The sequence below is a fragment of the Centropristis striata genome, chromosome 2, assembly GCF_030273125.1.
Source record: "Centropristis striata isolate RG_2023a ecotype Rhode Island chromosome 2, C.striata_1.0, whole genome shotgun sequence".
NCBI lineage: Eukaryota > Metazoa > Chordata > Actinopteri > Perciformes > Serranidae > Centropristis > Centropristis striata.
The window spans coordinates 36,341,199-36,352,569 of record NC_081518.1 but is presented as its reverse complement, the minus strand read 5'-3'; the positions used below and the strand labels follow the sequence as shown (position 1 = coordinate 36,352,569).

Below are 11,371 nucleotides of genomic sequence, written 5' to 3'. Positions count from 1 at the left end.
GATTTAGATGATTACCATATGGCACCTATAGCACCTTCAAAACAAACATGCTATTTAGCCGTAGGTCTGGTTAGACAACAGTCAGGCACAGCAGCTCTCAGATCATGAATCAAAATATACAGGTACACAGCGGTGAGAGGAATAGGGGGATGTTGACTATGTGGATTCACCATCTGTGATATGCACTAACATTAGGTTTATTTTGTCCCAGCTGTAGTAGCAGGTCTGTAGTGTGTGTAAAACACTCATTTGGAGAGGTCTGGCATCAGTGTATAGATGCTGACAGTGGTGTCTGCAGCAGGGCCCCTGAAAGCGCTCATAGTCACACTCAGGCTTCATTATATCCAATCAATATTCGTTTAGTCACTGAGCCTATTGACTCATTTCTGAAATAATATTACAGGTTATTTGTCTTGTCATGGAGGAGGGAGAATTATCCCTTTTATACCCTCCCCCATTTAGAAAAAGGGGGCAAGAGGTGAGTGTGGGTACGCCCTATGAATACAACTGTAAATAAATATTTTTGATAAAACACTGAAAAATCAATGGGTGCTTCCTGTGATCCAGTCTCGGGCAAATCAATCATCATCAGCGCAGCTGGCAGTGTGGTGCAGGAGGACGGCGTGGCAGTGAGAGAAGGGTGCAATCTTTGTCTGATACCTCTCATTTTGGAATCGCTCCTCATAATAGGGTCATCATTTCATCACTTAGCCAATCCAGAGCCCTGCCACTCAGCCTTGCGGGGATCATGGGGAGTAGGGAGCGAGAGGGGCCCCCATCAGGAGTAAACCGAACACACACACTTGCGCTCCATACATCTTCATTCAGGTCAATAAAAGACGAAGAGATCACAAGAACAGAAAAGAGATCAGAAAATAGATTCTCTCTACTGAAAAGGCATTCTGGCTCATTGTGCTGCATGTAAATTGTGTGATTTTTCAAAGCAAAATAGAATCATTAATTTGTGTATCAGCTCATGTGAGCAAGATGATATACTTATTAAGTAAAACATTAAACCCTTTTGTATAAACGATCACAGAAGTGTGGCAACAACCGCATTCTTAAAATGTAGGAGAGCTAATTAAATCTAAGACAGACAAAATATTACAGTTATGAATTCAGAGCTGAGTGTCATATTAGAGAATATAATGCACGTGTGTCCTATAATTATCGCTGGAAAAAGTAAATGAATTTAATTGGTGCCACAGTCAAGTGTGTGTGTGTGTGTGTGTCTGTGTGTCTGTGTGTTTGGGAGGGTTGGGAGGAGTGCATTTCACTGACTGCTTGGTGACATGAGAGGACTTCCTCAACATGGATCTGAACAAATTCAAAACAAAGACAAACAAACAGTCAATTATTATTTTTAATACAATTGAAAATAAAAACAACAAAAAACTACTTTGTATGTGATAACAGTACTAAAATAAAAAATAAAAACAATAAACTGTAAGCAACCAATATCATGCCCATCATATTTTAAATGCCTAAATAAAAGGGGTAAAATGATACTTTATTAATAATAATAATAATAATAATAATAGCTTAATCATAACTGTACAGGATACCAATTGTTTAGTCAAGTTGCATAGTGCACATATGTTTAATCATTTAATAACCCCCTCTTCAAAATAAAAAAAATGCAAGGTCAAAAATAAATTACATCCATTATTTGCAGCAGATCTCCCCAAAGCATTTGGAGCGGAAACTGTTTTGAATTTCAATTGGCTTCCAAGTGGCAAAAGCCCTCAGCTAATACATCAAAGAAAAATTGGTGTCAACTAATCGGTTTAGGACACAGATTTAGAATGGTTAAAAATCCCATGAATACTTCAAGTTTTTTTTTTCTCTTCCTGTATACCACTAAAGGCTTGGGAGCAGTGCAGCTGACCTTGTGCGCTCCAGAAACCTGTCCGCCACTCGACATTAACTGACTGTTTAACTCACCCAGCCGCGCAATTAGTCCGCCACAACGCATAATGTTGTGTAATAATACCCTCTATATCCAATTTAGATTACACTTGCTCCCTCAGGCATTTTAAGTGGCATGCATCATCTTTCATTCGCCTCTTCTTTGCCACGTAAAGCCGTTTTCATGCGTCAAAAGCGAGGTCGCTCTCTCAGGGATATTTAAAATAATAATAATAATAACGAAGAGGAAGCGACAAAGTTAGCCGCTGTCAAAACAACAGAAATAAACATTTAAATTAGGATCAGATTATTGCGGGAGAACATCCACTTTTACGCACAAATGCACCTTTCCACATTTAAAAAAAAGTGCGCAAATGAATAAAACTATACTCACCTGCACCCCCTCCTTTATCAGTGCAGTGCTGAGGTGGAAGCAGTTGCCATAACCTACTCCTATTATAGGCTCCGTGATCTCAAATTATGGGTCCTCCTCCTACTTCTGAGAGCAATCTGAACCAAAACGCATTAAGGAGCACACATGAGGCACGCGCACCATGCCACAATCTGTCCTCGACTTACTTTGTCGCATCTCTTATGCATAATAAAATAAAATAAAAAATAAAATAAAAGGATCACAAAATATGCGCGTAATTTTGCAGCAGCTCACATGGCACAAATGGAAGATACCTTTATATATATATATATGCATATATATATTTCGGGTGACACAATAAATTCACTATATGGGGAAGATAATAGCTTTTGATATTTTCCCGCCTTTAACATTAAAACAGATACTTTTGAGCACCAGCGAATTCTGAGCTCTTGTTGTGAAGAAAGTTCCAGTAATGAGTTGATTGTCTAAACACTACGGGAGGCTGTGAAACTAGGTCTCATCGTATCACTGTCATCTGATTGGGCTCTACTGTAGGGTCGCTTTGTGTATCCTTCTTTCTTTATTTCTCCTTCTCTTTCTCTCTCTCTCTCTTTCTTTTTTTAAGAGTGCGTCGGCTCCCACTGTACCAGCGTCATCATTCTTTGCTCTCTAGAGGTTTTCAGAGCGTAAAAAAACACGTGACAGTGTGTGCACACACTCTTTAGCAGCGCCTACAGCGATCCCTTTCGGCTTATCGGAGACTTGAACAGGAAAGTCAATCACCAGAATGAAAATGGCTTGTAGATATCTGCTACATTGTGAAGAATATTTAGCATACCCTACTTCTACTATATATATATATATATATATATATATATATATATATATATAGTAGATATATAAATTCAGTTTTTTTTAGTCATCCGCAAAGTGCAAACCAGGTAAATTCACGAAATAATTTATCATTGGAATATTTAACAGAAAAAAAAAAAAAATTCTGTGCCATGCCATAACAGGCATATTTGGCAGGTGTGTAATGTTCATTAAATATAAAATATATAATTGGCGACAACAGTGGCATATTAAATAATTCCAGTATTTGAGCACTGAAACGTATCTGCAGTGATCAAATGAGATTACATCCACTGGTCCGGGCGGATTTGGTGTAGTTGGCACTAATCTGCCCTGGCTTGAGGGTTTAGGACTTTCTGGGAGTGTGTATCTGACTGCTTTATTCCAGGATCTATTTCAGAAACTATTTAGCCGTCGCCACAGTAAATCGTCCAAACACGACGCAGACAAAACAGACTTCAGCAATCACAACACATGAATGTCGACAAGGCAAAGATTGTTCACACACAACAACTATTCTCACAGAGTGGTTCGGCCGGCTACTGTTTGCGCCATCTTTACTCTGACTTTTCAGCTGTCACATATCTTACCAATGAAATATTCGTCTGGCGTTAGAAAGTCGACGTTCACAATAATCCATTAGAAACTCCCATTGCGGATTTTAACACGCAGATCACGGAGCGTCAGTCTGTTGATTTAACGCACACATACTTAAAATGACGACTTTTTACGCACAAAGAAAGAAAAACAAAAAAAGAGAGCACAGCGGTGGAGCGCCTTTTTAATTCCTGCCGGTATCTTGCAAGCCCCATATCCTGGCATACAACAGCCGATTTGTTATTGATCAAGTGTGAAAGTGACGGCTTCCTATTTGGAGAAAAGAAAAAAAAAAGAAGAAAGTTGGGAGTTGACAGACTCGCATGATGTCGCCATCCAAAGGGGGGCTGCCAGGCGCACTTGAGACTTACTGCAACGAGCCTTGTTAAAGAGGAAAAAAATAGAGAAATAGAGAATGAGACGGATTGTTAGTTAACGCGAGAGAGGGAGGGGGTGAGGAGGGAGTGCGAGAGAGAGAGAGAGAGAGAGAGAGAGAGAGAGAGAGAGAGAGAGCATGGGTTTGGGCAGGGCTGTGGTTACCCAGCATAAGCTCTCCTTTTCCTTCGGTGACTACACCCCGAGAGGAGGAGCGTAGTAGGCGTCAGGATCCTCAATTTTTCAACTTAGCATCTTGGCAGGACATTTTCCCAAGCAAAGCCCCCGTCCGACGGGTAAAAAAAAAACTTCTGCGCGGGCATGAGAGCGACGGTGCAACTCAGATAAGGGAGCAACAGAAAAACAAAACGAGACAAAACATCCGACGGGCAGTGGCTGGCTGGCTGGCAGCGACCAAAATAATCCATCCAACATCTAAGCCTCTGCTTTATTCAATCACTTTGACTTTTTCTGCCTCCACCATTGTCATTTAGAAAGGGGGACAGGCAGCGGGGTCTGCAGACACACGGCTCTATGCGCTCCGGCAGCAGCGCATGAGAAAATAAAGGGAGGAAAGTGCGCAAGTTAAGTGGCTGATACTCTCCGGGCTCCAGCATGGCGTATCCTCAGGGCTACTTGTACCAGCCGTCCGCTTCTCTAGCCCTGTACCCGTGCCCTGCGTACAGCACCAGCGTCATATCGGGACCCAGAACCGAGGAACTTGGGAGATCCTCTTCGGGATCTGCTTTTGCGCCCTATGCCGGATCTACCGCGTTCACCAGCGCCTCGCCAGGCTACAACTCCCACTTATCGTACAGTGCAGACGCGGCAGCAGCTGCCACATTCACCTCGTACGTGGTGAGTAAACTAAAGGTGATTATTGCATCTAATAGGAAGTCAAAGCGAAGGATATTAACTCGTTATAGAAGGCTTGAAATATCCGCTGTGCATTTCGGAGCCAAGCGATTAAAGAGGGAAATGTGCGTCACTGAAGATATAATATTACAGAATGTCAGCTCCATTAAACATGTTGTTGAGTAAAAAACAAGTCATTTAAGTGTGTGGTGTCCTTTTACATGATTCTTAAGTAAATTGTAGTTTTTATGGGGAAGAGTGGGCAATGCTTTGCCGAAGCTTTTACGCTCAGAAGTGAATGCAACGCGCCGTGTGAAGCCAATTTAGGTCACTGCATTAATTTCGATTAGTTGTGCCAGTTAAATTTTGCAACTATTGACAAAAAAAATATTGGGATAAAAAAATATGTTTTGATTTATTCTCAGTGAATGATCTCATGGCAGCAGCAGTAATTCATGCAGAAGTGTCTATAGGCCTCTTTACTATAAATACTGATCCCAGCAGAAAAAGCAAAGAAACAGAATGTAAAGGCCCATCATGCATCATGTCAATACGGTATCATAATTGGAAATTGTACTATTTTAATGACAAGGATAAAATCCAGTGCATGTTGACGTCATTTAAAAAATGCACAGCAACATAAATCGCATTAGGAATCATGTGCAAACTAACTCCATAAACATTAACTTCAAACTTCAACTACTGGATTAAAGCCAGCGTACTTGTGTAAGTGTGTGTGCGCGTGCGCGTGTCCAAACGTGAACGCGCGTGCATGTGTGTTCATGTTTGTGTGTTCTTTTAACTATTTTGAAGCCGTTTAGAAAATAACTTTTACATACTTTTTTGTTTTTATTTCGCACCACAGAGCTCTCCCTACGACCACACTACGGGTATGGCCGGCTCGATAGGATACCACCCTTACGCAGCACCCTTGGGCACCTACCCTTATGGTGACCCAGCATACCGTAAAAACGCAACCCGGGACGCCACCGCCACCCTGAAGGCCTGGCTCGGCGAGCACCGCAAAAATCCCTACCCGACCAAGGGAGAGAAGATCATGTTGGCCATCATCACCAAAATGACCCTCACCCAGGTGTCCACCTGGTTCGCCAACGCCAGGAGGAGGCTAAAGAAGGAGAACAAGATGACCTGGACCCCTCGGAACCGGAGCGAGGACGAGGAGGAAGACGAGAATATTGATTTGGAGAAAAACGACGACGACGAGCCAAACAAGCCCACAGACAAGGGAGACTCCACAGACACAGAAGCAGGTCGGTGGTGCAGGGGGGAAAAAAAGCACACAAAAAAATCATCAATTTTTCATCGCAGTCGTTTCCACTCAGGGTGCAAAATTGATTGCTGGTTAATGGTGGTATATTATTTATAATGGGACAATTGCTTTAAATAATAATCACCTTGAACTCCCCTCGTTTGACTTCTCAGGGGCTGAAATTGCTGGTGACGCAAAGTGTTTAGCAGTCAATTTATCTTTAAGTGCATAATAAGGATACAGCTGGTGGATTGCACCGGGTATTCGGCTTAAAAATATTGCCTTTGTATGATCATTATATGCCACTTTTAAACGGTTGCTGCAGGCTTATTAACATAACCAGTGATATGATATGATAATATTTAACACGGAGAATGTATTTGGAAAATAAAATGGTCAACACACATTTAATTTGAACCACCACTGCTCCTTTTATAATTACGGAGAGCACCTTTTTTTAGGCTGGCTCGCATGTTTATGAGGACAATTTATAGCACATGCAATAAGTGTTTTTAAGGGAAAGGTGCATAAATAGCCTTATTATTTTTATACATCCGATTTCACTTTGCATTGGTGCTCACGTGCCTCGCGATCACTTAAAACATATGTTCCAGTTTTAATGTCACGCTTATTTGGCAGTAACTCTATTCTTTATTTGTGCTTTAGATCACAAAGTGCTGAACCCAGGGGACATAGGCTGTGACAGATTTAAAGAGGAGAGCCATGGCAAAGACACGGATCCCCTTCTGAGCGACTCGGAGTTAAAAGACCAGGAGGAGCGGACTACAGAGTTGCTGCCGGATTCCGCAAAACCGACCACTTCGTCTCCCTCGGCGGTGCCCCGGGGGAGCCAGACCGTTGCGCAACAAGACAAGCCGTCAGATTTGAGCCATGCACCGGGTACGGTGACCAGCAACGTGACCTCTGTTATCCACTCGCCCCCTTCGGCCCCTAAACCCAAACTGTGGTCCCTCGCGGAGATCGCCACGTCCTCAGACAGGTGTAAGGGCAGCGGCGAGGCGCCACAGGCGTGCCCCGGTTTGGGTCAGAGCGCAGTACTGGGCACCAGCGCGTCTCCATCACGGTCCTCCCCTCAGTGCCCGCTCCCCAACAGCACGGTCCTCTCCAGGCCTCTTTACTACACCTCCCCTTTCTACCCCGGTTACACGAACTATGGTGGCACTTTTGGACATCTTCACAGTAACCACGGCTCGGTAACCACGGGCTCCACGGCACATTTCAATGGATTAAACCAGACTGTGTTAAATAGAGCAGAGGCTTTGGTAAGGGAGAGCCAGAAAGTCAGAGGCCAAACACAGGTAGATCTTTGTAAAGACTCCCCTTATGAACTAAAGAAAGGTATGTCAAACATTTAATACCTGATTCTTTTCCACTCACTGCGGACTTTTATTTATTTTTTTGTGGTTGCATTAAAAAAAAGAAAAAAGAACAATGATGAAGCAAAATTCTGAGAACAGTTATTTTCTGAGTAAATGCTTATCTTCAAATTTTTAGTTTCTGAATGGTTAATCCTAAAAAATGTAACAAGAATGGTCTTAATCGCTGCAGCCGCCTGAGTCTATTTGTATTAAAGACTAACATGTATATTTAATGTAGCATTTTTGTATTTAAAATGGACAACACACTATCTTTGAAGTAAATTATGGAAAAAAATATATACTTGTGCAGCGATTATTTTGGGGGAGCAGTTGGCATTGCCTGATATGTGTCTAATGTGCTTCAAGGCCAATTAATATACGAAATATTAATTCAATTTTGCACCGTGACAGATGTTTATATGGTAATTATCATCTCTAAAAAAATATTATGGTATAGTGAGAGCTCTGGCAAGCTTGGAAGAAAAGGCCTGCATTCAGAAAAGGATGTTGGAAAATCTTAACAATAAAAGGGTTCAGTTCGGTTTTGGTTGGTGAAAATATTCATAGGGTTTTTTTTAATTATTATTATTATTTTTTGTGTGAATGAAAAATGTTGGAAACAACACGGAAGTAAATTTTGATCTGTGGCTTACCACCCATTTTATTTATTGTTTTTTTTCTTTGAGGGCCTGTTTTTACTTGAGCACGTTTCTAAAAGTGGATATTGATATAATAACAACACCGAGGCGCAGTCATTTAACCCAATTACCTATCGTGTTTTATGCAGAGCAATCAGGTGCTGAACTCCGGTAATGAGCTCGATTTTATGCCAAATTTAGAACTCATTACTATTTTCCAAGGCGTGGCAAAGCTGTTAAAAGGGACGCGACCATGCATTTAGAACATACTGGCCTATTATATATCATTAATGGAGAGGCTCTTTAATGGCGCGTTAGATGTGAAACACTGTGTTTGGAGGGAAAATGCACACAGTGTATGATAGTGTGCAGCCGGTAGCCAGGCACTGTCCTCTAACTCTTCCAACTTCTGCAGGTAGGTGTCACACTTGCTCCTAATTTCAGGGGGACTCTTTGTTAATCCGTCACGGAAACCCATCCCTGATCAAATGGCCTGGGTAAAAACAAGTGGAGCCAATGGGGCACACACAATGATCACAGTTATTATGAGGATTATAGCAACTTTGACAAGTGGAGAAAAAAAGGCATGAATTACATACTTAAGCGTCAAAGAAAAAAAAGAAGAAAATATTTATATATATATATTTATTTTTTTTCCAGACACAATGAAGATAAGATAATGATTTAATTTATTAATTTTGCTTTTGGTTAATGATTATTAAACCTGGTTCTATACATTTAAATGAAGGAAAATAATATTAAATTATGTATATTTTTGAAATATGATCAGTATTATTACATATTATTTTAAAGCCTTGGAACAATAGTAGGCCACTAAGCCTGTGGTAGCATAGGCCTAAATTTCTTCCTTTTTAATTTATTTTTTTTATTATTCCGTTTTTAATAGTACAGCTGTTTATATTATTTACATTAAAAATCTGTGGTTATTGCAGTGTATTTTAAAAGATACTGAATATTAATAATTATTATTATTATTATTATTATTATGAATGTTGTTATTATTGACCTCCAGTGAAGTGGGACAGCTTGCTCTTGTTTATGGCTGCCATTAATCTCTATAGTTTACTTTCCCCTTCTCCAATTTGAAATGTCCCCTGAGGTTTGTATAATTCCCTTAGCCTTAATGTCCTCTATTCGGGCCCTCTATTTTAATCTGACAGAGTGTGCTGGAGCAGTGATTGCGACACATCAGCCGGCTAAATAGCATAATTATGTTTTTTCTGTGCTGATCCCCGGGGGACTGAACTGTTCGATGCAATGTCCCCTCAGAGGGTCTTCGAGTTTTATTAGAGATCGCGTTGTTTTCTCAGAATTGATTGAAGAAGTCATGTTTCACAGGGACAATATACACATTGTTTCTGTGGTGTAAATCATAGGAGTGGCACTGGGTAAATACTGGAACGTTTATACGTCAAATATGTTTGTGTGTGTGTGAGTGCGTGTTACAATGGTGCAAACCAAACGCAGAGCCTTGCTGATAATCTTATTCCAATTATTAATATGAAAATACACGGGGAATTTGGGGAGGATGATCAACTAAACTGCCAGATCCGGATCAGGCAGGCGTGATAAAACCCGTCTGTCTTTTCTCTCACTTCTAAAAACACCTTTAAATATTGGACCATTTTTATACACAATTACATTTTGGGGAAGACATTATTTGTACATATTATTTATTATAGTTTTCTCCCAAGCACGTCTACCCCAACTGTTGTGTATTAAATCACTCAGTGGGTGAAAAATGTCTTGGATGCTCCTGTAGAGCCTGAATTAATTGCACTGTAAATGATTATATAAGATTATTATTATTATTATTATTATTATTATTATAATTGTTGTTGTTGTTATTGGTATGTCGTCCCTGTGGGAAAAGTAAAAATTTAAAGTCATTATTTAAATTATTATTTTTATTATTTCTATTGCATTTCAGCTCACTATTATCACTATAAATTGCGTATTAAATAAATAACAACAATCCCCTCTCACCAATTAAAATCTCTATAATTGCTGGTTGATTCTCCTGGTTGTATTAGTGGCTGTGAAGCGTCAGAATGTGCAGCCCTGCATCAGAGCAGTGATAGCCTACAGGGGAGATGCTCTCTGTCTGCAACTTTATACAACTTGGTCCCTGGCTTCCCCCTCGCGCTTGAATGGCGTGTCGGTTCATTGTTGGGATTGCTACAGTGTGAGAATACTAAATAGGGGTGAAACCGTTCCCACGTGTGGAAATGGGGGGAATAATCCGACAGGAGAAGAAGCAGCACAGAAAAGAGGAGGATAAGGTCTGTACCCTTCACTCCGACTTTGTTACTGTGGAGCGTTCCCGAGCACAATCACAGATGTTTGGACAAATGCGTATTATTACTGTCGTCACATTTTTTAAACAGAAAATAAAGGCCACTGGTTAAACTTAAAATCTGAAGGCCGCGAATCACTGTCTATTTAAATGTACTAAATTAAAACTCCAACTTTCTAAAATCGAATTAAATAATAAAAAAAACATTGTATTGCTCCTTGAATAGAAACTGACTAGAAACTTCTCCTCAGCCTCTCCCTCTTTATGCATATTTACTCTAAAAGTAGATACGACATTTATGTGTGTGCTTCGGTGTCATGAGGGAGGCGTTCAGTGGTGACTGAAAATAGTGCTAATATCAGACTAATGAAGAACAAGAGTAAACCGTGGTTTCTTGTTTGTTTTCGGCACTTTTGGGAACGGTAGGATCTAATGAAGTGAAAGTTAAGTCTGGCATCTGTGGCCCCGTATAATCCCTTTATTATTGTAATCAGCTGTGCAGCCTCGTGTGCAACTTTATCACAGGTAAACTTGCATAACATTAGATTTTGTTGTCCTGAATGTATGCCTATGTGAAAAAAAATATACGTTGGATTAATCATTAAAATATGATTTCTTATAATAGAACTTTACGCACAGGCCTGCACATCTTAACGCCAACTGGCCGCACTTGATATTTCAGATGTAAACATATGTGAAGACATTTTAAAAGGTGTCATTTAATTGTTTATATTAAATGCTATTTGCCTGATACAGGATACCAGTTTACCCAAACTGCAAGCCTGAAATATCGCTCGTTTGGCA

The 11,371-nt window shown here is 40.4% G+C and overlaps 1 protein-coding gene across 1 annotated transcript; it reads left to right on the top strand.

The window, feature by feature from the left end:
* The first annotated feature begins 4,257 nt into the window (after nt 1–4,257).
* On the top strand, nt 4,258–7,883 carry irx5a (iroquois homeobox 5a). The gene is made up of 3 exons (XM_059357743.1): nt 4,258–4,966; nt 5,829–6,234; nt 6,900–7,883. Exons 1-3 carry the CDS (start codon nt 4,724–4,726, stop codon nt 7,607–7,609), a joined length of 1,359 nt encoding a protein of 452 aa, XP_059213726.1. The 5' UTR covers nt 4,258–4,723; the 3' UTR covers nt 7,610–7,883.
* The last annotated feature ends 3,488 nt before the right edge of the window (nt 7,884–11,371 follow it).

What these genes read in the sequence shown, in the direction of transcription:
- irx5a (XM_059357743.1), top strand. Translation starts at nt 4,724, where the DNA reads ATGGCGTATCCTCAGGGCTACTTGTACCAGCCGTCCGCTTCTCTAGCC. An exon ending in CCACATTCACCTCGTACGTG is followed by an intron (nt 4,967 to 5,828) that starts GTGAGTAAACTA and finishes TTCGCACCACAG; the next exon opens with AGCTCTCCCTACGACCACAC. An exon ending in CTCCACAGACACAGAAGCAG is followed by an intron (nt 6,235 to 6,899) that starts GTCGGTGGTGCA and finishes TTTGTGCTTTAG; the next exon opens with ATCACAAAGTGCTGAACCCA.